The 25,099-nt window shown below is 39.8% G+C and overlaps 1 protein-coding gene across 4 annotated transcripts in view; it reads left to right on the forward strand.

Annotated features, from left to right (window-relative positions):
• ATR (ATR serine/threonine kinase) overlaps positions 1 to 25,099 on the forward strand; it is a 124,915-nt gene that overhangs the window by 43,000 nt on the left and 56,816 nt on the right. For all 4 annotated transcript variants that reach the window (XR_007924529.2, XM_051859026.2, XM_008266276.4 and 1 more), the window contains 7 exons: positions 390 to 533; positions 3,089 to 3,182; positions 4,074 to 4,199; positions 5,141 to 5,347; positions 8,762 to 8,875; positions 15,847 to 15,962; positions 21,938 to 22,058. Coding sequence is in view for 3 of the 4 variants with exons in the window: in XM_051859026.2 (XP_051714986.2) it covers positions 390 to 533; positions 3,089 to 3,182; positions 4,074 to 4,199; positions 5,141 to 5,347; positions 8,762 to 8,875; positions 15,847 to 15,962; positions 21,938 to 22,058 (922 nt within the window). In the remaining variant the exon portion in view is untranslated. The remainder of the gene's footprint in view (positions 1 to 389; positions 534 to 3,088; positions 3,183 to 4,073; positions 4,200 to 5,140; positions 5,348 to 8,761; positions 8,876 to 15,846; positions 15,963 to 21,937; positions 22,059 to 25,099) is intronic.

Below are 25,099 nucleotides of genomic sequence, written 5' to 3' on the forward strand. Positions count from 1 at the left end.
CTAGATCAGGCTACAGCTGATGGGAACTCAATCCAGGTCTCCCATGTAGGTAGCAGGGACCTATGTACTTGAGCTATCACCTGCTGCCTCCTTGGGTGTGCTTTTACCAGGAAGCTGGAATCAGGCATGGTACCAGGAATAGAACTTGGGCACTCCACGGTGGCATGTGAGTGTTCCAAGCCTCAGCACAATTGCTGGGTCAAATGCCCCCCCACCATTTTCATTTGACTTAATAGAATATGGAGATCACTTTATTTAGGATTTATAATATTAATCCTATTTTTAAAGCTGCATATTGTTTGCAGGCATTGTTTGTTCAACTAATAACTCATGATGCTGTACAAATAATATAAATAATTGAAACCGATTTTCATTTGTTTTTTGCATAGAGCTTGGGACTGCTTTGTTCACTGCCTGGATCATGCTTATCTCGGCCCGCTTCTGAGTCACGTAATAGTAGCTTTGTTACCTCTCATACACATCCAGCCTAAGGAAACTGCAGCTATCTTTCACTACCTTATAATTGAGAACAGGTAATGTGGAGCTGCTCATGTTTTAATTTTAGAGTCTGTCTATAAACAAAAGTAACTGACATGTATTTACATATAGAACTGAGGCTATTTCAGTTGTGGCATTTCTTCTACTATAATTGTATTTAAAAATTACTTTTCATTAATTCTGAAACAACAAAACTAAATTTACCTTTCTTCTCGTAGTGAAAAGGAGATGGTTGAAAAGCACAAGAAAGGTTATGGGGGATATTCACCTGCTTTCTGCAGTTTCCCTTACCTGAAACCTTTACTGGTTTATTGCATTAACCTTTGAAACAGCCTCCCTTCCCTTAAGCTTTTATCATGTTTATTCATATTGTTGCCAGATGCTCTTTTAAAAGCAATTCTTTTTCTGTACCACTCTAGCATACTCTCTAGTTCTGTTTCCAAACTGATGAATTCCAAATTGCTTAAATTGACATGCAAGGCTTTCCAAGATCAGGCCACTTCTTTTATCTTAACATCTTTTCCCTTCATTTTCCAAAACAGGCATGGAACTGTAGCCAATGTGGACTGATATTCAGAGAACATACATTACTCCATCCCGTTTGTATTCTTGCCTCTTGGCTGCTTTTCAGCTTAGAATGTGTTCCTTCACATTAAACAAATATGGTTTTTTGTATTATTTTTGTATGATTTCACTTACTGTTGTATGTCATAGTTCTGTTGTTTTTGAAGTCAGGGTTTAAGTAGTACTTATTTAACTTCTCACTCATACAGTATCGCAGTTCCTCCTAATCAGTTCCAATGACTGTCCTATCAGGTAGGAAAGCCCAGAAGAAAGAAGTTGATGTATTTTTATTCACTTAAAATACTTTTATTTCTGGCACATTGATATTTTAAACATGATAGAACAACAAGATCATAATTTAGGTCAGTTTTCAAATATTTCTTTAATTGCTATGTTAAGAGTCATATCTTTGCTGTTTGTTGTAGAGGAATTATTTCTCTCCCTTTTTCATTCCATAAGAAAAATCTTTGTGTGCTAGATGAAAGACCTTACACTCCCTGAATACAGGAATAACTTTTGCTAGGTTTATTGTTCCATATCAGTGCTTGGTATATTATAGGTCACAGAAGTTAACTTACTACATGGTTTTTTGCATGGGTAAGGCTAGAATTTAAAAACACTTATATTCGGATACAGAAAAGATTATATATTATATTTGAAGGAAATTAAAAATTATAGCCTTGATAAGGACTATTTGTATCTTTTTCTCTAAAATGCTTGATGAGAATTTATGTTTTGGACTTAGCTTTATTTGCTCATGATTTTTTCGATCTGAGGTAAGTTCAACTGAATATTTCTCTCCCTGGTTTTGCCTGTGATTACTAGTATGGCCATGTTCAACTGCCGGGTAGACTGGGCTAGGCATCTCCCTCTTTCCATGTAGTGTCAGGGCCTTTCTCTGTCTCTCTGGCCCATCTATGTTGGTGATCAGACTTCTCAAATGGTGACTCAAGGCTCTCCAGAGTACAAAAACAGATGGCTGGGGCTGATGCTATGGTGCAGCGGGTTAAAGCCCTGGCCTGCAGTGCTGGCATCTAATATAGGCACCTGTTCAAATACTGGCTGTTACACTTCTGATCCAGCTCTCTGCTGATGCCCCTGGGAAAGCAGCAGATGATGGCCCAGGTCCTTGGGCCCCTGTGCCCTTGTGGGAGACCTGGAGGAGGCTCCTTGCTCCTGGCTTCGAGTTGGCTCAGCTCCAGCTGTTGTGGCCATTTGAGGAGTGAACAGGTGGATGGAAGACCTCTCTCTCTCTCTCTCTTTCTGTAACTCTGTCTTTCAAATAAGTAAAAGAAATCTTAAAAAAAAAAAAAAAAAAAAAAAAAGATGCTGCCTGGCTTTTTTTTTTTAACACCAAGCTCCAAATTAACACAACTTATCTCTGCCACAGTCTTATTTGCTAAAGCAAGCCACACGCCCAGCTGAGATTCAAGAGGAAGGTGTTACATATTTGACATGCTTTTATTGAGGGCCACCAATATAACAGACTATCGTTAAGTTGCTTTCCTTAATTGTTACTATTAATTTTCCTGAGCATATGAACATGGTTAAGAAGAATATTTTGCATGTCAGTAATCAACTAGCACTTTTTTATTTTGAAAAATGTATTTTATTTATTTGAAAGAGTTACTGAGAGAGGTAGAGACAGAGAGAGAGAGGTCTTCCATCTGTTGTTTCACTCCCCATATGGCTGAAACAGCCGGAACTGAGCTGATCTGAAGCCAGGAGCTAGGTGCTTCTTCCAGGTCTCCCACTTGAGAGGGCCCAGGGACCCAGGCCATCCTCTGCTGCTTTCCCAGGCCACAGCAGAGAGCTGGATTGGAAGTGGAGCAGCTGGAACTTGAACTGGCGCCCATGTGGATTGCTGGCACTACAGGCGGCAGCTTTACCCCTTATGCCACAGCGCCATCCCCTTTAACTAGCAATTTTAAGTGTGAATTAAGCTGGTCTTAGTTTCAACTTCTGCTTATGTATTTTTTAGTATTCATATTCTTGGCAAATAATGCTTTTTTATTCTAACTATTAGGGATGCTGTCCAGGATTTTCTTCATGAAATATATTTTCTACCTGATCATCCAGAATTAAAAAAGATAAAAGCAGTTCTCCAGGAATATAGAAAGGTAATTTTTTTTAATTGGTGGTTTAGGGGGTTACTGACCCAAAGCTAATCCCAAATTCTAATACACTGAATAATGATCCTTTGGAGTAAAATCTGGGGATAATAGGAGTTTAGCTACACTCTGATAGCTAATGCCTAGTGACTACATAGTGCTGCTGTGAATCCACAACTTTTGCAGTGGAAGTTTAATGTTTAGCCCAAAGCTGCAATAGCATTAGCTAGAACGGAGGACCAAGAATACAGTTCTTATGCTTTATTTACAGTCCCCAAAAGAAGCAGCTACCACAACTCAGTGTCCTGAGAGAAGGAAGAAAAGCTGTGCAATTACTTCAGTTTGGTTGTCCTACAGACAGGGTGTATGGAAATGCCAGATCTGTGTGGTTCTTGAGCTGTAGAAGGGGAATAGCCTGTAATCCCAGCATCCTGAAGCTCAGCGCGCTCTCTGAAATTTTGGAAGTAGCAGTGGTGATTTCACAGCACTTGAGGGCAGAAAGTGGGGTACCTGACCTTAGGTATTACCTTGGGTCGTGAAAGGATGGAGTGAATTATCTACATGGTAAACCTGGTTCAGGGCCACTATGTAACCCTCTATAAGTGAGGGAAAACTTGTCCTTCTTGTTAAGAAGCTTCTATTTTATGCAAGTATAGTTTCATATTGTTATAGTAATTTTTTTGTCAAGAAATCATTCTAAAGATTTTAGAATGGAATTCTTTCCCTGAGAATTACTTCAAGTTACATATAATGTACAAGGGAAAGGATGGAAGTTTTATTATTTTTTAAACTGATTTAATTGGAGTATCGTTTTACTATTAATTATATAGGGAATTCAGACCTTTGGAAATGACTGTTAACATGGTTAATAAAATGAGTCTTGCTGTGCTGTTTATATAGGAGACCTCTGAAAGTACTGATCTTCAAACAACGCTTCAGCTATCCATGAAAGCAGTTCAACATGAAAATGTAGATGTTCGTATTCATGCTCTTACTAGCTTAAAGGAAACCTTATATAAAAACCAGGTATGCTAAGATAATGTATTTGCAGAGTTACAGAAAATAAAAGTTATAGATTTAAAGAAATATGATGGATTAGCATTTCCGCTTGAAATTCAGTAGATTTAAATAAGGAAGTAATTTTTATTTTACTTAGATTATCAGATCTGGCTGAGAATCACTAACCCATGAAATGCCATTTGAGCTGAATTCCAGAGATTTGCAAAGTTTTCTGTTGGTTTTAGAGTGTCATGATTTATGATTGTATGTGTATTACTGCAGCTTCCTAGGTAAAAATGTATATGTAACACATTATGTTAGTCTTACATAATTTCCTATAAAAATGTGTCATATAAAATGTCAGAAATTTTGACTGAATTATCTGTCTTCATTTTAATTAAACTAATTTTTTAAGTTATTTATTTATTCGAGAACTAGAGATAATCTATTGCCCTAGAACTCATTTTTCCATGTTTGTTTCCCTCTTTTACTGATTTTTATGTAATTTTTCAATATTCTTATTTAATAGTTGTTCCTTTTCACTTATCTACTGAAATATTTGTCTACCATCCTTGAAAAATTACTGTTCTTTTTAAATGTTTTCAATATTTCTCTACTTTGTAAATATCATTTTGTATTTTAATTATATGTCTACATGTCTGTTTTTCCTATTAGACTGAATTTATTAGGATAAGACTATATCTTACTCATTTTTGTATGCTGATATAATAAAATAAAGTAACTAATAGATTAATGATTGAAATTTTCAAACACATTTAATCATTATAATCATACATATTATGAACTATTATTATGTGAACTCACCAAAGACTAATTGGAAATATTACAAATATAGAAATTTGAATTTATCAATGTTTATATTACATGTTCCTTAATATTTTTAATCTTTGTGGTTTAGAAGAATGTATTAGCTTTCAAAAGTTATGTATAAACTTTTTTTTTTTTAGGAAAAACTGATAAAATATGCAACAGATAGTGAAACAGTAGAACCTGTTATCTCGCAGTTGGTGACAGTGCTTTTGAAAGGTTGTCAAGATGCAAACTCTCAAGCTCGGTTACTCTGTGGTGAATGTTTAGGGGAACTGGGAGCAATAGATCCAGGACGGTTAGATTTCTCAACAACTGAAACTCAAGGAAAAGATTTTACATTTGTGGTAAGTTATGTTAATTTGGGATGACAAGAAGAATTCTCTTTTCTGTTGAGGTTTATATTTTCCATTTACAAAGAAATATTGAAGTTATCCTTAGTGGAGACTTGATCTAAATCATACAATTTAAGTAACTTCTGAGATCATTTCACATTACTATTGCAGAGGCTTTTAGCCACAAGTTTGAGTTCAATCTCATGTGTTGTTCTTGTAAAAAAGGCTTCCTAATTATGGCAATACTTAAAACACTAGTTAATTATTTAAATATTATTCTCTAAACACTATTGCTGCTGTTTCCATGGAAAACTTGTTTCCCAGAATAATCTGGCTATGTAAATATATCTGTATGTATATATAGATAACAGATATAAAGATTGTTGTCATTAAATGGGTTTGGGAAATTCATGTAAAAACAACTAAACAGAACTTTTAATGTGTCAGAGTGTGTTGTGAATCTTTAAGAGGAGAGTATGTAGCAGCCAGTGCTGTGGCATAGCAGGTAAAGCTGCTGCCTGCTGTGCCAGCATACCACATGGGCACCGATTTGAGTCCCAGCTGCTCCACTTCCTATCTAGCTCTCTGCTAATGCGCCTGGGATAGCAGCAGATGATAGCCTGGGTCCTTGGGCCCCTACACTGATGTGGGAGACCCGGAAGAAGCTCCAGGCTGCTGGCTTTGGATTTTCTCAGCTCCAGCCATTGCAGCCATTTGGGGAGTAAACCAGCAGATGAAGGATTTCTTTCTCTCTCTCCCTCTCTCTCCCTCCTTCCCTCCCTCTCCCTCCTTCTCTCTGTAACTGCCTTTCAAATAAAATAAATAAATAAATCTTTCAAAAAAAAAAAAAGGCGGAGGGTATGTTAAAATCATTTCTTGGAATGTCTCAAGTGACTCAGTCTGAATAGAACACAATTTAGGAAATGCTGTAATATACAATCTGCTTTTTTTTTTTTTTTTTTTTTTTTTATTTGAAAGGCAGAGTTAGAAAGAGAAAGCTCTTCCACTAACTGGTTTACTCCCCAAATGGCTGCAAGCTACCGGGACTGGGCCACATGGAAGCCAGGAGCCAGGGATTCCTTCTGGGTCCCCTATATGGGTGGCAGGGGCCCAGGTATTTAGGAAATCTGCCTTTCCAGGTACATTAGCAGAACCTGGATTGAAAGTGGAGCAGGCCGGCGCCGCGGCTCACTAGGCTAATCCTCCGCCTTGCGGCGCCGGCACACCGGGTTCTAGTCCCGGTCGGGGCGCCGGATTCTGTCCCGGTTGCCCCTCTTCCAGGCCAGCCCTCTGCTGTGGCCAGGGAGTGCAGTGGAGGATGGCCCAGGTGCTTGGGCCCTGCACCCCATGGGAGACCAGGAAAAGCACCTGGCTCCTGGCTCCTGCCATCGGATCAGCGCGGTGCGCCGGCCGCAGTGCGCTGACCGCGGCGGCCATTGGAGGGTGAACCAACGGCAAAGGAAGACCTTTCTCTCTGTCTCTCTCTCTCACTGTCCACTCTGCCTGTCAAAAAAAAAAAAAGAAAGTGGAGCAGCAGGGGCCGGCACCATGGCTCACTTGGTTAATCCTCTGCCTGCGGCGCCAGCATCCCATATGGGTGCCAGGTTCTAGTCCCAGTTGCACCTCTTCCAGTCCAGCTCTCTGCTGTGGCCCGGGAAGGCAATGGAGGATGGCCCAAGTGCTTGGGCCCCTGCACCGCATGGGAGACAGGAGGAAGCACTTGGCTCCTGGCTTCAGATCAGTGCAGCACCGGCCGTGGCGGCCATTTGGGGCTGAACCAATGGAAGGAAGACCTTCTCTCTGTCTCTCTCTCTAACTTTTATCTGTAAAAAAAAAAAAAAAAGTGGAGCAGCAGCTGCAACTCAAACAAGCACTTATATGGGATGCCAGTATTTCAGGTGACGGCCTCACCTGCTGTGCTAAAACAGGCCCCTACATAATTTGCACTTTTTTCCACCCATATACATTAAATTTTAAGGTAATCACAGATTGTAAAACTATACTAATATAACTTTTTTTTTTTAAAGATTTATGTATTTATTTGAGAGGTAGAGTTAGAGAGAGAGAGAGAATGAGATCTTCCATCACTGGTTTACTCCCAAATGGCCGCAATGGCCTGAGCTGGGCAGATCTGAAGCAAGGAGCCAGGAGCTTCTTCTGGGTCTCCCATGTGGGAGTAGAGGCCCAAGCACTTAGACCATCTTCCACTGCTTTCTCAGGCCATTAGCAGGTAGCTGGATTGGAATTGGAGCAGTCAGTACTAGAACTGGTGCCTATCAGGCAGAGGCTCAACCTACTATGCCGTAGCACTAGCCCTGTATAACTTTCTTTTTTTTTTTTTTAAGATTCATTTTTTATTTATTTGAAAGTCAGAGTACACAGAGAGAGGAAGAGATAAAGACAGAGAGAGAGAGAGAGAGAGAGAGAGATATCTTCCATCCACTGGTTCATTTCTCAAATGACTACAACAGGCAGAGCTGGGCCGATCTGTAGCTGGGAGCCCAGAACTTCTTCCTGGTCTCCCACGTGGGTGTGCGGGCCCAGATTCTTGGGCCATCTCCCGCTGCTTTTCCAGGCACATCAGCAGAGATGTGAATTACAAGTAGAGCAGCCAGGACTTGAATTGGTGCCTATATGAGATACTACAGATGGTAGCTTAACCCACTACAGCACAGCACCAGCCCAGTATAACTTTCTTTTCTTTTTTTTTTTTTTGAAGATTTTATTTATTTGAGAGGTAGAGTTATAGACAGAGGAAGAGACGGAGAGAGGGCTTCCATTCCCTGGTTCACTCCCTAAATGTCCACAACGTCAGAGCTGAGCTGATCTGAAGCTAGCAACCAGGATCCTCCTCCAGGTCTCCCATGTGGGTGCAGAGGCCCAAGGACTTGGGCCATCTTCCACTGCTTTACCAGGCCATAAGCAGAGAGCTGGATTGGAAGAGGAGCAGCCGGGACACAAACCAGCACCCAAATGGGATGCTGGCACTGCAGGCAGAGGCTTAGCCCAAATTGTCACAGTGCCAGCCCCCATCCCCATAGCTTTCTTAACCATTTGTTTGACAAAGTTATAAAACAAAGTTTTATAAAACTGTGTTTCTAGTAATACTGATACAGGAAATTCTTTTTTGTTGGCCTTTGTTTTCATTCAGTTTACTTTTTAAGAATTAAAAAATAATACAAATTATCAGAACAATATGAGAGTCAAATTATTCTGATACACTTTAAAAATAGCCTAAAAAGCTTTAAATTTTGGCTTCTTAGCTACAGATTGTATTTTAGCCTTGGCACCAAACTTAGTTTGAACCTCTCTATCCTTGTTCTAAATTCACTCAGACAATTACGATAGATTCACAGTGTAAGGCATAAAACACCTTAAAAGATTTGTGTACCAATTTTCACTTAAATGTTTCTTGTTTTTGTTAAGACTAATGTAGAAGACCCAAACTTTGCTTATGGTTTATTGATGGAGCTAACAAGAGCTTACCTTGCATATGCCGATAACAGCCGAGCTCAGGATTCAGCTGCTTATGCCATTCAGGTAAGAAAATATTTAGTAATTACTGGCTTTACCTCCCATAAATGTAATGACTTTACATTACTGAATTCTAGTGAGAAAGTTGTAAACTTGTCTATGAAACTCTTTATTTCTTATTATCAAAGTAATATTAGTGGCAAACATTTTAGAGTATGAAAGTATAACCTGTAGGTACTTGCAGTTTTGTATGTATATACAAATATGAGGAATTTCAAAACTTTATGGAAGAGTTCACTATATGAACAAACTGTACATGGATTTCAAAAACTTTTTGCACTAAAATTATCTTTTAATCCCATCATTCTACAGACTTTTTGAAGTATATTTCTCTTCCTTCAAAGAAAGATCATGATTTATGATTTGTAATTTGATTTTCTTTTGTGTTTAGCAGTTTATTGTGGGTAATTTCACATGTTAGTACATTTATCTCTAATTCACTCCTTTCAGTGATTGAATAATATTAAATATCTGTGTGCCATATTTTTTTAATAAACTTATTTAAGACAATTAGATTATATTCAGTGTTTTGCTAAGGCACCATAAGCATATTTCTGAGTACTTATTGACTATAGTAATTGTATAGATATCTAGAAGTTAAAGTGTCTCAGAACAAATACAGAATTTATATTTGATAGATTTTTATCAAAAAATTTCATTGACTTCTAACTTTTTTTTAAAGATTTATTTTTTTATTTTTGACCGGCGCCGCGGCTCACTAGGCTAATCCTCTGCCTGCCGCACCAGCACCCCGGGTTCTAGTCCCAGTTGGGGTGCCAGCTCTGTCCCGGTTGCTCCTCTTCCAGTCCAGCTCTCTGCTGTGGCCCGGGAGTGCAGTGGAGGATGGCCCAGTTCCTTGGGCCCTGCACCTGCATGGGAGACCAGGAGGAGGCACCTGGCTCCTGGCTTCGGATCAGTGTGCTGGCCGCAACACACCAGCCGTGGCGGCCACTTAGGGAGTGAACCAACGGGAAAAGGAAGACCTTTCTCTCTGTCTTTCTCTTTTTCACTGTCTAACTCTGCCTGTAAAAAAAAAAAAAAAAAAAAAAAAAGAAGAAGAAGATTTATTTTTTTATTTTGAAAGTCAGAATTACAGAGAGAGAGGGAGAGACAGAGATCTTCCATCTGCTGATTCTCTCCCCAGATGGCCATAACAGCCAGTGCTGGGATAGGCTGAAACCAGAAGCCAGGAACTTGATCCGGGTCTCCCATGTGGGTAGCAGGGGCCCAGACACTTGGGCCATTCTCTGCTGCTTTTCACAGGCCCTTAGCAGGGAACTGGATTGGAAGTAGAGTTGACTGGACATTAACCAGCACCCATTTGGGATGCTGGTCTTGCAGGCAGCAGTCTTACCTGCTACACAACACTGGCCCTAGTTTATACTCTTTTGACAACCCTGCCTTTCACAAAAATGGTTAATCTTCCTTTATGTGACAAGTGAAAAATGGTATCTTAATTTGATTCATTTAATTATGAGAGTGTTATAGCATCTTTTATGTATTTTCTGCTGTTTTGAAACTTTTTCTAAGTGATCTTTTCCCACTTTTCTCTTGATGTTGATTTGTTTTTATTAATATTTAAGACCTAGTTAGATATAATAGAAATTAACTTTTTGTTTATCATGCATGTGATAAATATTTCTTTGATGTTTTACATGTTACTTTTTTCTTTGAAAGTTTCTGTTACATATTCAGGTTTGGATTTTGTTGGAAAGTCTAGGTTATAGATATAAATATTTGAGGATTTTATCGTAGAGAATTTTTTTAAAAGTTTATTTTTCTGAAAGGCAGAGTGACAGAGAGGAAGAGAGATTTCCCATCTGCTGGCTCACTTCTGAAATGGCCACAATGGCCAGGGCTGGCATTACAGCTGGGTCTTCCCCGTGGGTGGCAGGATCCGAGTACTTGAGTTACCTTCTGCTGCTTTCCCAGGCACATTAGTAGGGAGCTGGGTCTTAAGTAGAGCAGCCAGGACTCTGAAATGGAATGTCAGTGTTGCAAGTGGCAGTTTAGCCCACTGTGCCACAACACTGACCCCTAGAGATATTATTTAAAACTGTGAGTCTAGATGAGATGATCATGGGAGAGAAAGTGTTCCAGTAATTGAGCCTGGACAATGAAAGGTCGGTGAGGATATGAGGGAATAAGAAAACTGAGAAGGAGCTGCCAATGAGATAAGATCATGTGGTCTTCTAGAAGACAAGAAAGTGTTTCAAAAAGGATGGAGTGACCTGTATTAAATGCTAATTATAGGTACAATAATTTAAGAATTGAGAATTGATTATTGGTTTCATAATAACATAGAGGACAGTGGTCATCTTGATAAGAGCAATTTAAGTGTAATTCATTTATTTTTGTTTTAAAGATTTATTTTATTTAGTTGAAAGAGAGAGAGGTAGAGACAGAGAGTGTCTTCCATCTGCTTATTCACTCCTTAGATGGCCGCAAAGGCTGGAGCTGTGCTGATCTGAAGCCAGGAGCCAGGAGTTTCTTCCGGGTTTCCCATATGGGTACAGGGGCCCATGGACTTGGGCCATCTTCTACTGCTTTCCCAGGCCATAGTAGAGAGCTGGATCGAAGTAGAACACCCGGGACCTGAACTGGCATCCATATGGGATGCCGGTGCTTCAGGCCAGGGCTTTAACCCACTGCGCCACAGCACCAGCCTCGTACACTCTATCTTTTAAATACGTAAGCAAATAAAACATTTTTTAAAAGGACATTCACATCTTCCACCCTCACATCCATCTAAGGCTAGCAATATCAGTAATCAATACTCTACTGTTACTACAGATGAACTGCTGCCCTTTCTACTTGTATACAACATTACAAATCTCTTTGCCTATTTAAAATATTATTATATTGTTTCTATATTGCTCTCTCCTTTAATGACCTGTCCCCAAGCAACATAAACAGTTATTTTTCCCACGCTTACTCCTCTTTTCTCCCCAGCTATCTCTTTCTTCTGCTCTCCTTGAAACTAACACTCCTAAAAGAGTTTATGTAATTTCTCTAAGTCGTCTTTTCACACACATTCCTGAAAATATTCTGGGACTGGCATCACGACACAGTTGCTTAAATGGCCACCCCAACCGTGATGCTGGACTCCCATATAAGCACTGGTTTGAGTTCTGGCTGTTCTACTTCTGATCCAGTTTCCTGATATCGTGCCTGGGAGAGAGGCAGAAGATGTCCCAAGTCCTTGGACCCCTGACGCCTACATAGGAGACTTGGACAGAGTTCCAGTTTCTGGCTTTGGCCTGGCCCAACCCTGGCCAGTTATAGCCATTTGGGGAGTGAACCAGAAAATAGAAGATCTCTTTCTGTCTCTGTCTCTACCTCTGTCTAACTCTGTCTTTCAAATAAATAAAATAAATCTTTAAAACAAAAAAAGGAATTACACTGAAATTGCTCTTATCAAGGTGACCACTGTCCTCTATGTTATTATGAAACCAGTAATTAAGTCTAAATTCTTAAATTATTGTACCTATAATTAGCATTTAATACAGGTCACTCCAGAAAAAAAAAAAAAAGAGTGTCAGGGAATGGGGGAGAGATGGAGACATAAATTCCATCTTCTGGATCACTTCCCGAATGGGTGAAATAGCCATGTCTGGGCCAAGCCAAAGCCAGGAGCCAGGAACTCCATCCTACTCTCCCACATGAGGCAGGGGCACAAGTGCTTGAACCATCCTCAGCTGCCTTCCCAGGTGCATTAGCGGGAAGCTGAATCCAAAGTGGAGTAACTAGTATTCCAACTGGCATTCTTGATGTGGGCTCCCAGCATCTGCAGTGGTGTCTTACCCCGCTACACCACAATGCCAGCTCCTGAAGGTCTCTTCTGGTTGTTTATTTTCTCAGTGAAATAAGAAGCAGTGTCTACAACCATAGGGATATTACAGCTTTAAACAGTGTAAACAGTCCTGAAATTAAAAAAAAAAAAAAATCACCGGAATACTAAGTGTTATTGGTGATTTAGAGGGCTTCTGTTAGAGAAACTGCCAAAAATCAGAAAAATAAAATTTTCATTTCATAATTTTCATTTAAACAGCTCAATGAAAATGGAATTTGGCTACTCCTTGTTAAATGGTTTGTATATTTGCTTACTTTTATTAAAAATACTCAGCATAGGTGGGTAAAGTACATATTTTGCCAGACAGTGCTTATGTTTTATGAACACTAGAAAATCACTGGTATTTTTTTTAGGACTCCACATTTCCCCCATTACTTTATTATGTATTTTATATAGCACTTTTAGATGTTTAAGAGTGAGATTTAAACTAGTCATTTTCCTTTTTTTTTTAAGATTTTATTTATTTAAGAAGTAGAGTTATAGACAAATAGAAGGAGAGACAGAGAGAAATGGCTTGTATCCACTGGTTCACTCCCCAGGTAGCTGCAACAGCTGGAGCCGAACCTATCCGAAGCCAGGAGCCAGGAGCTTCTTCTGGGTCTCCCATGTAGGTGCAGGGGCCCAAGGACTTGGGCCGTCTTCTACTGCTTTCCCAGGCCATAGCAGAGAGTTAGATCAGAAGTGGAGCAGCTGGGACTGGAATCCAGGGCCCATATGGGATTCCGGCACCATAGGCGGAGGCTTAGCCCACGATGCCACAGTACTGGCCCTAAACTAGTCATTTTTAGAATGTTGAAAGATACTAACAGCATAATGTATTTGTCCTATTTTGAAGATCGATATTAGAGACAAAGCTTTTTCCCTTCATCTATAGAACCCCATTTTTGTATTTATTTAAAATTATATATTGAGGTTGGTGCTGTGGTGTAGTGGGTAAAGCTGTCACCTGCAGTGTTGGCATCCCATATGGGCACCGGTTCAAATCCTAACTGCTCCACTTCTGATCCAGCTCTCTGCCAAGGCCTGGGAAAGCCGTAGAAGATGACCCAAGTCCTTGGGCCTCTGCACCTGCATAGGAGACCTGGAAGAAGCTCCTGGGTCCTGGCTTCTGGCTCCTGGCTTTGGATCAGTCCAGCTTCAGCCGTTGCAGCCATCTGGGAGGTGAACCAATGGATGGAAACCTGTCTCTCTCTCTGCCTCTGCCTCTCTGTGACTCTGTCTTTTGAATAAATAAATATCTTTAATTAAAATAAAGTAAAATTATTTATTTTTATTTTATTTGAAAAAGAGGGAGAGGTGGGGAGGGAGATGGGTGGGGGGCGGGGAGACGGAGAGAGAGATTTTTCCATCCAATGATTCACTGCCCAAATGCCCACAATTTCTAGGACTGGAACAGGCCAAAGCTGGGAACGCAGTACTCCATCCAGGTCTGCCACATGGGTGGCAGGGACCCAAGTACTTAAAGATCTTCTGTTGCCTCTCAGGGTGCTCATTAGCAGGAAGCTGCATTGGAAGTGAAGTAGCTAGCACTTGAACCAGGCACTATGATAAGGGATGTAGGCATCTTGTCAAGCAGCGACTTAACTGCTGAAGCAAATACTCATACCCTATTTGTTTTATTTTAAGGGAAGTAACATATAACTATATAATCTCTAGCCTAAGTCAATCTTTAACATTTGTATTATATTTTCAGAATTTTAAGCTCAATGTTTTATGTCTAGAATTTGAGATAATTTCAAGGCTTTATTTATTTATTTATTTAAGATTTATTTTATTTATTTGAAAGACAGAGTTATTGAGAGGCACAGACAAAGAGAGAAGTCTTCCATCCACTGGTTCACTCCCCAGATGGCCGCAACAGCCAGAGCTGTGCTGATCCAAAGCCAGGAGCCAGGAGCTTCTTCCAGGTCTCCCACGTGGGTGCAGGGACCAAAGGGCTTGGGCCATCTTCTACTGCTTTCCCAGGCCACAGCAGAGAGCTGGATCGGAAGAGGAGCAGCCGGGACTGGAACCGGCGCCCATATGGGATGCTGGCGCTTCAGGCCAGGGCTTTAACCCACTGTGCCACAGCACTGGTCAAGGCTTTAAACTGTTGTAGATTTTTAAAATTTTTGTTGTTGTTGTTTAAGATTTATTTATTTATTTGAAAGTAGACTTAAAGAAAGAAAGAAGGAGAGGCAGAGAGAGGTAATCCACCCACTGGTTCTCTCGCTATTGGCTGCAACAGCTGCGTCTGGGCCAGGTGGAAGCCAGGAGCTTCATCCAGGTTTCCCACATGGGTGCAGGTGCCCAAGCACTTGGGCCATCCTCTGCTACTTTCCCAGGTGCATTAGCAAGAAGCTGGATCGGAAGTGGAGTCACCAGGACTCAAATCAGCATCCATATGGGATGCCAGCACTGAAGGCTGTAGCTTTAACCCACTGAGCCACAGCATTCACCCCCAAACTATTGTTGGTTTATAGTTCCTTTCATTATAATTTGAAAAGATCAAATTCTATGAATCAAATTCTGCAGATTTGGAAATTTCAGTTTTTTCTCCATATAACTCTTAATCTTATATTTCAATATATATTATCCATGGAAAATAAACTGGCTTCATATTCAACTACTGCCTCAGCTTTGTGGCCCTAAGTAAGTTTCCTAAATGATTCCAAGCATTGGAATAAATGTGTGAAGGACATAAAGTGGACCCAAATCTATTTTTATTACTATAACATTTGAAATATTCAAGAATAAAAATGGACTGGCAGTGTGGGCTAGCAGGGAAAGGTATAGCCTGTGATGCCAGCATCCCGTATGGGTATTGATTCTAGTCCTGAGTGTTCCACTTCTAGTCCAGCTCCCTGCTGATGGCCTGGAAAAATCAGTGGAAGGTGGCTGAAGTGCTTGGGCCCCTGCACCGATGTGAGAGACTTAGAAGAAGTTCATGGCTCCTGGCTTTGGCCTGGCTCAGCCCAGCTTGGACGTTGTGACCATCTGGGGGGTAAATCAGTGGATGGAAGATCTTTCTCTCTCTCCCTCTTTCTCTGTCTCTGTAAACTCTGTCAATAAATAAATAAATCGTAAAAAAAAAAAAGATTTATCTGATTTTTATGGACTTACAAATTAAAGTATGTATTTGTAGGAGCTGCTTGCTATTTATGACTGTAGAGAAATGCAGACTGATGGCCCAGGTCACCAGTTATGGAGAAGATTTCCTGAGCATGTTCGGGAAATACTGGAACCTCATCTAAATACTAGGTATGTAGACTCATTTAAACTATTGTAATAAAATTATTTTTAGCTTTGTAAAAATTAATGTTGCTTTTGAGATAGCTTTTAAACACTAAAGGTATTTTTAGTATATTCATATACTATGGTATATAGTATATTCATTCACTGTGAATTTAGGCTTAAAATCTTATCAAAATATCCCTCATTTCATCCACACAAAATTCCTGTTTTTCTTCTTCAGCCCCTCTGACGCATATAGACTAATGTCTAACATCCTACCTATCAATCCCCCCCTCAAGAGAAATAACCCATAACCATGCAGAGATAGAATGGGTAAAGGTCTGTCCTTGGTAGCTTCTTTGAGATGGTATATGAGTGCAGAGCTACTTATAAGTATTCTCTTGCTGATTGTCCTATGGTGTTTGGTGATGGCCTGGAAAAAAACTGTCCTTGACAGTCTAGAGGACTGATCACAGCATCTGACTGGATAGGCTGGAAACCCTGCCTCATGATCTTCTGGAGCTGGATGGCTTGCATTCTTTTAGACAAAACAAATGAGTGAATTAAAGACACATGGTCCAAAGAGAAGTAATATGAGCATGGGAGTTCTAGGAGAAGAGAGATGCAACAACCAGGATTTCCATGACCCAGTGTTGGGCTAGAAATTCCAATCCTGTTTGTCCTGGACCTGGACTTGTCTGGCCTTATCCAAGAAATATTGAGTATGATTTTGTGCCTGTCCAATTTTATTGACCCAAAAAGGCTCTTCATGAAGCAAGGTACAGACACCCTGTTGGACAGCTCTTAGCATGTCTAAGGTTTGAATATTTTGAAGGATGGCTGCAGCCAAAGAATTGATCTGATTTTTTTGGAGGATGAAGAGGTAGGCCATGATCCGAGTGTTAAATTCAACTAATTCAGTGGAGAGGTTAATAGAGATCTTATTTTCTGAAATACTTCCAGTTGTTCCTGCAGTGACATCCTTGCCTGTCAGTGACATATAGCTGATAAGGTTTATCTGAGTTTGGCAGCCTTTAACTGGACAAAGGCTATGTTTCCTTATATTTCCCAAAGGGGGGATTCCTGTTATGGCCTACTCTTGAGAGCTTGATATAGGAGTTTTACTATTTCGCCATACCTAGGGTTCTATAACCTGTTATTCCAAGAAATGCCCTGAGCTGTCTTAAGGTTGTAGGAGTACAGATTTGCTGCATGTCCTGTATCCTCTTTGCTGCTTGTTCCCCACAGGTGAGAATAAGCCCTAAATAGTTTGCCTCCCAAATGATCAGTTGTGCTTTTTCCTTGGACCTCTGGTAGCCATTTTCTGTTAGGAAGTTGAGGGTGCTATTCAGATGCCCAAAACTGGAGTCTTGGGTGGTGGAACAGACTAGCAAATCATTTACATTTTAAGTTCTCTTGCTGCATTCCTCAGAGATTGGTTCTTTATGTCTTCTGCAAGGGCCTGGTCAAATAGGTGAGGGATGACTATAAATCCTTGTGGTAGCAGAATTGTTACTTTACACCATGTTTGCTAAACCATTTAAAGGCAAACAGGAATTGACAGGAGGAGTTTTTATGTTTAATAATAATCAGGTGGACTTTTAATGCCCAGCCAAGTATGTGTGAGGCCTGAACTTGTGGGTTAACCTGAAGATCTGTCTCTTCACATGAGAATCTGCAAAGTCTGGGATGACATACAGCAAGGGTATGACTTTGGCTTTCTTCAATTGTACAGAAGATTACTCAGGTCCCTAATTTACTTAGACTGTCCCTCCCTGTTAGGGCTGTGAGACATTCATCCATTAACAAGAATTAGTGGGACAATAGGGACTGGACCAGAGACAATATAAAGGGACTGTGAATCTCTTCAGTGAAGGTACCCTGTTGACTCCCATTCCCTTTATTTTTAAAAAAACTATTTACTGGGGCTGGTGCTGTGGCATAGTGAGTAGCAGGTAAAGCTACTATCTGCAGTGCTGGCATCCCATATGGGCACCGATTGGAGTCCTGGCTACTCCATTCCTATCCAGCTCCCTGCCAGTGCAGCTAGGAAAGCAGTGGAAGATGGCCCAAGTGCTTGGGCCCCTGCACCCACGAGGGAGACCCAGAAGAAGCCCATGGCTCCTAGCTTTGGTTCAGTTAAGCTCCAGCCATTGTAGCCATTTGGGGGAATGAACCAGTGGATAGAAGATTCTCTCTCTCTGTCTCTCTCTCTGATGCTGCCTCTGGCTCTCTATGACTCTGCCTTTCAAATTCATAAATCTTAAAAATAAAACTATTTTATAATGTTTTTCAATTTAAGTAACTGTTACAATTGATTAAACTTCATAAAATTAGAGGCTGGTGTTGTGGCATAGTGGGTTAAGATGCCACCTGTGATGCTGGCATACTGTATCAGAGCACCACCTCAAGTCTTGGCTGCTCCACTTCTGAACCAGCTCCCTCTGATGCACTTGAGAAATAAGCTGAAGATAGCCCAAGTATGTGGGCTCCTGCCACCTACTTGGGAGATCTGGATAGAGTTTCAAGCTCCTGTCTTTGTCTTGCCCAGCCCCAGCCATTGTGGCTATTTGGGGAGTAAATCAGCAGGTGAAAGATCTCTCTCTCCTACCCACTTTCTGTGTCACTCTACCTGTCATATAAATGAATGAATCTTTACCAAAAAAGAATTTTAAATCATTTTTAGTTAGAAACTATAATATAGGTAAATCAGGTCATATGTTTATTAGATACATGACCTTAGATAAATTAACTTCTTTGAATCACAGTAAAATGCCCAGACTTAAATTCCTTATGAAAGTCCTGAGATATGCATGTCTACTTGCTAGATAATTTTTTATCTTGTGACCAGCATTATTATGAGATTCATTTATTAATATCAATGTTCATTATGGATTGATATAAATATATATCAAATATAAATTTATTAATATAAATTAAAACTTAACAATAACAGAACTGACAACCTTCATACAAAGGGTTAGGGAAGCATCTGTATATTTTTTATAGAAAATTCTTTATTTCAACAATGTTTTGCCTTCTAGATAACAAGAATCTGGAATGAGAATTAAAAATCAAAATGGGAAGAAGAAATAACTGAATTAATTTACCCTTTATATTTCTACCAGATGTTGGTAACAGAATCTTTAGCTTAATTGTGAAAACAGCCAGCTATTGCAGCCATTTGGGGAGTGAACCAGTGGATGAAAGACCTCTCTCTCTCTCTCTCTCTCTCTGCCTCTGCCTCTCTCTAACTCTGCCTTTCAAATAAATAAATAAATCTTTAAAAATTCAATCTCCCAAATATAGCCATCCTTTAAACTAAGTTTAAGGATTGTAAATAAATACCTAAATTATAAAAATTTAAAGGAGAGTATAGAGTATAACTTCAAAGTAGAAAAAACATGGATATACTTTTAAGAAATTCTGTATTTCTGCAGGCCCTTTGCTGTACAAATCAAGGAGTCCAAGACATAAAATTATTAGCAAACCTCATAACTCAGCATTTCATACAAAACAGGTCCTATGGACTTGGGCCATCTTCCACTGCTTTCTCAGGCCGTAGTAGACAAGTGTATTGGAAGTGGGGCATCTGGGACTGGAACCAGAGCCCATATGGGATGCCAGCACTGCAGGCGGTGGCTTTACCCAGTGTGATACAGTGCCAGCCCTGAGACTGAATTTTTAGAACTCAATTAACTACAGTTCAAAATTTGCTATAGTAATAACTAAAAGGGAAAACACCAGGATGTGGCTATGCAGAACCTGGTTTATCTCCTAATATTGTCTAAATTCACTATTAAACTTCATATAATCATCTCAAGTTTTGTATTTGTGATGACTTAAATTTGATTTTTTTCCCCTGGTTTAATGTGATGGTTAGCTGGGAGATTATTGGGTGTTTCAACTTTTAAAAACTTAGAATGTAGTGAAGTGTATAATTTGGGGATATAGAGTATTTATTATATTTGTCATTTCCATAATCTTTCATTTCAAAGAACCCATTTTCTGAAAAAATTCTATACACCTGTAGTTTTAAGATGAGAACTATTTGAACATGTTTACTTAAATGTTAATGCAGAGGAGTAAATGGAAAATGTCATGTTGAAGTAGTAGGAGAGAGAAGCAATAGTCGATGTAATAAGAACCCTAAGGAGCACCCAGAATTGGAGAGCCATGGATTTGATGGGGAATTAGATCTAGAGGGAGTGATATCTCTTTCTTTGTAATGGAGAAAGATAAAATGATGAGTGGAATCCAACTAAGTTTACAGATTTGATTATGGGGAAAATGGTTTCTTTTTTTCTCTGAGGTGGACTATATCATTGGAGGTGGTATTATTGACTGAAAATGGTAGTGGAGTTGATTTAGATGATTTGAGGAGAATGATGATTTGAAATAGACCCTATGGAAAACAAAAGAGAGGCCGGCGCCGCGGCTCACTAGGCTAATCCTCCGCCTTGCGGCGCCGGCACGCCAGGTTCTAGTCCCGGTCAGGGCGCCGGATTCTGTCCCGGTTGCCCCTCTTCCAGGCCAGCTCTCTGCTGTGGCCAGGGAGTGCAATGGAGGATGGCCCAAGTACTTGGGCCCTGCACCCAATGGGAGACCAGGATAAGTACCTGGCTCCTGCCATCGGATCAGCGCGGTGCGCCGGCTGCGACGGCCATTGGAGGGTGAACCAACGGCAAAGGAAGACCTTTCTCTCTGTCTCTCTCTCCCACTGTCCACTCTGCCTGTCAAAAAAAAAAAAAAAGAGAGAAGTAATAAGGAAAACTTAGCAAGATTTCTGGGCAACATAGATGCCCACTGATGTTTCAGATTAAGATTATTTAGTAGCACTAATCTCATAAGGAGGTTAGTGAGTTTCATCTACCAGTACTGTAATGTGAGTATCATTTCAGTAAAGTCAGACATTTAGATTATGCAAGGTTGGGATACTGGAGGTGAGGGAACATAGAGACTAAGCTGGTTAGGGAAAGAGGTCAAGAAAGGATAGTATCATAAATCAATAGAGTTGAACATTGTCAGGGGACAGAAGATCTCAGTGAGAGAGGGCAGGTGTGTTGGAGGAACTGGGTGAAAGAACTGGAGATTTCAAAAATTAAGGCCTTACAATAAAATGCGTAAATAGTTGATTTAGGAAGTGAAGAAATTCTTTGGATTAGTACGGAAGCCCTGATAATTGAGTTAGGAAAAATTCATTACATTTTTTTAAAGATTTTATTTATTTGAAAGTCAGAGTTACATAGAGAGAAGGAGAGGCAGGGAGAGAGAGGTCTTCCATCTGCTGGTTCACTCCCCAATTGGCTACAATGGCCAGAGCTGCGCTGATCTGAAGCCAGGAGCTTCTTGCAGGTCTCCCACATGGGTGCAGGGGCCCAAGGATTTATGCCATCTTCCACTGCTTTCCCAAGCCATAGCAGAGAGCTGGATCGGAAGTGGAGCAGCTGGGACCTGATCCAGTGCCCATATGGGATACCAGTACTTCAGGTGTGACTTTACCTACTATGCCACAGCATGGGCCCCAACATTTTTTTTTTTTAGTTTGATTGGTGCAGCCAGCTGTTGAAGTCTCTCAGGATGATAGTAATACTGGAGGAAGAAAGAAAAACATAGAGGAATGTACTACCGTTACTTTCATTGGTAATGAGTTTATAAACGCCCACAATGAGGAGTGGTGGAGTATACCTGGTTGCTTGAATTTCAAAGGAACCTATGTTTCTTATACAAGAATGGAATTGGAAGGGTCTGAGGAAGAGGAGGCAGGCTTACATCCTCAGAAGTAGCTAGAGTATGCAAGAATGACTTCCATCCCTAGCCTTTAGAAGGATACTGGAAAAGTGTGTCTTAACCAGATTACAATAAAAGCAAAGCAATATTAGGGTACTTAATGAAGGAATTGATATACTTTTTATATTTGTTACTAATGTCCAAGTTCTAAGCAGATATATGTGTTTATTTATATATATTTATAACTTTATAATAAATTTTTTAAATTACAGATACAAGAGTTCTCAAAAGTCAACAGATTGGTCTGGAGTAAAGAAACCAATTTACTTAAGCAAATTAGGTAATAACTTTGCAGAATGGTCCGCATCTTGGGCAGGTTATCTTATAACAAAGGTAAGAAAATCCTATTTAGAATTTGTTAAATGACCCAAAATTCTAAAGGAAATTAAAACATTTGAATGTATTGTACCCACAGCAGGCACTAAATTATTTGTGCTGATAATGGTGGAAATTTTTGAAAAAATGTTTACTGTTAATAGTAATATCTCTGCTGTAGTTTTTAGGTGAAAAGGTAGTAATTGTTTTACTGAGGAAATTGTCACGTTCTTAGTGTGTTCGTAAAGGGGGAAGTGCCTGGTCTATTAGTTGCTATTTAGGTTGCCTACTTTCCATGTAAAAGTATGTGGGTTTGAGACTGGCTCTGCTCCCAATTCCTGTTGCCTGCTCATGCACACCCTGGAGGCAGAAAGTGATGGCTCAAGTAATTGTGTCCCTGCCACCCAGTGGAAGACCTAGATTGAATTCCTTTGTCTTAGCTCCTGCCTGACCCAGCCTCATCTGTTGTAGGTATTTGGAGAGTAAACCAGCAGATGAGAGATCTGTCTCTGTGTCTTCTAAATGCCTATTACATGATGTTTGTTCATTTTACATTTTAAAGTAATACTATTTTAAAGAATATAAATGCTGTATCAGGGGTTCTTATTTTGCAAAATAAGGATTATTTACATCATAAAAATATTTTCATTTAATGAGATTTCTAAAATAAGACATGTCATCTTAATTTAAAAGTCAAAAATCAAATTTCTTTTGAGAGAGGGAGCAGGCATTGTGGCACAGTGGATTAAGCCTCTGAGTGGGACACACATACAACCATACCCCATATTAGAGTGCCTGATTTGAGTCCCAGCTACTCAGTGTTTCTAATTCAGCTTCCTACTGATATACCTGAGAGGCAGCAGGTTATATATAGCTCAAGTGTTTAAGTTCCTACCACCTATGTACAGGCTTCTGGGTTTCTGGTTTCTGAATTCTGCCTGGCCTAGTCCTGGCTGTTGCAGGCATTTGGGTAATGAACCAAAAATGGAAAGTTCTCTCTCAACTATGTGTCTGTCCTTCTCTGTCACTCTGCCTTTCAAATAAATAAATAAATCTTTTTAAAAAATCAAGTTTCATGGAAAAGCAGATTTATTTCTGATGTTTTTCTAATGTGAAATTTTTACATGTCTGATGGACAAAAAAGATACTCTGTTTTCTTTTTTAGAAGATTTTTGTTTAATAAATGTAAATTTCGAAAGTACAACTTTTGGATTATAGTGGTTTTTTTCCCCCCCATAACCACCCTCCCACCTGCAAACCATCCCATCTCCTACTCCCTCTCCCATCCCATTCTTAAGATTCATTTTTAATTATCTTTATATACAGAAGATAAACCTAAGTTTACTAATATACTAATATACTAACATATACTAAGTAAAGATTTCAGGCCAGCACCGCGGCTCACTAGGCTAATCCTCCGCCTACGACGCCGATACTGCGGGTTCTTGACCCAGTTGGGGTGCCGGTTCTGACCCGGTTGCTCCTCTTCCAGTCCAGCTCTCTGCTGTGGCCCGGGAAGGCAGTGGAGGATGGTCCAAGTGCTTGGGCCCTGCACCTGCATGGAGACCAGGAGGAAGCACCTGGCTCCTGGCTTTGGATTGGCACAGTGCCGGCCGTAGCGGCCATTTTGGGGGTGAACCAACGGAAAGGAAGACCTTTCTCTCTGTCTCTCTCTCTCACTGTCTAACTCTGCCTGTCAAAAAATTAAAAAAAAAAAAAAAAGATTTCAACAGATTGCACCCACACAAAGTATAAAGTACTGTTTGAATACTAGTTTTACCGTTAATTCACATAGTACGACACATTTAAGACAGAGATCCTACATGGGGAGCAAGTGCACAGTGACTCCTGTTGTTAGTTTAACAATTGACACTCTTATTTATGATGTCAGTAATCATCCGCGGCTCTTGTCATGAGCTGCCAAGGCTCTTGAGTTCACAAACTCCGACCTTATTTAGACAAGGCCATAATCAAAGTGGAAGTTCTCTCCTCCCTTCAGAGAAAGTTACCTCCTTCTTTGATGGCCCGTTCTTTCCTCTGGGATTTCAATTACAGAGAAAGGATATTCTGTTTTCTAAGTTAAATCATATTTGAAATATAGACCTCTTAAAATATTTTTTAAGATTTATTTACTTATGTATTTGAAAGAGGGACAGAAAGGGAGAGAGAGAGACAGAAAGAGATCTTCCATCTGCTTGTTTACTCCCCAGATGACTGCAATAGCCAGGTCCTAGAGCTAAGCCAGAAGCCAGGAACAAGGTCCCACCTGGGCAGTAGGGACCCAAATACTTGGGCCATCTTTTGCTGCCTTCCCAGCTGCATCAGCAGGAAACTGGATCAGAAATAGAGTAGTTGGGACTGGAATCAGTGCTGCAGTATGGGATGTTGGCATTACAAGTGGCTGCTTAACCCACTGCACCAAAACACTGGCCCCTACACCTTTTGTTTTAAATTCACATTTCTGTTAGTGTTTACAAATATCTTTATAATGCTTTGTAGCTGGTAATTAGAAGAAATTTTCTTTCATTTTTTCATGGGCACACTGAAGTATGTGTAAATATAGAATTCTATTAAATTAACTATTTCTGGGTTTGGATTCTTCTATTTAGTTTTGTTTTGCATGAAGATTTTATATTTGAAGAAATAATCTTTAAAATCAGTAATGTTGATAAAGCTTAGATCGTACCAATAAAAATTTGGTTTTAACTCCAAGTTATTTATTTTTTAATTGACAAAATAAAAATTATTGATAGCATATAACATGTTTTGAAATATGTATATTCAAGAAAATTCAATTTTCAGTGTTTTTTTTCTTATAGCTTATGACCATTGTTTATTACTTATTCAAAATATGAATCTTATTCTGCTGGCCCAGTTGATACTTTTTGGTTCATTCCCTTATCTGTCAGATCAGGAAAGCAAAATGCTATCTTAATAAAGTAAAATATACTATAATTAGGAAAGTTAATCTGTAATAAAATGTGACACATTGAAAAATAAGCTGTAATAGGATGAGGTACTTGCCAGCCCAGGTGGGGTCTCAGTGCTGGCGGTTGGGC

Source organism: Oryctolagus cuniculus, chromosome 4 (genome assembly GCF_964237555.1).
Source record: "Oryctolagus cuniculus chromosome 4, mOryCun1.1, whole genome shotgun sequence".
In the NCBI taxonomy this organism is placed as follows: domain Eukaryota; kingdom Metazoa; phylum Chordata; class Mammalia; order Lagomorpha; family Leporidae; genus Oryctolagus; species Oryctolagus cuniculus.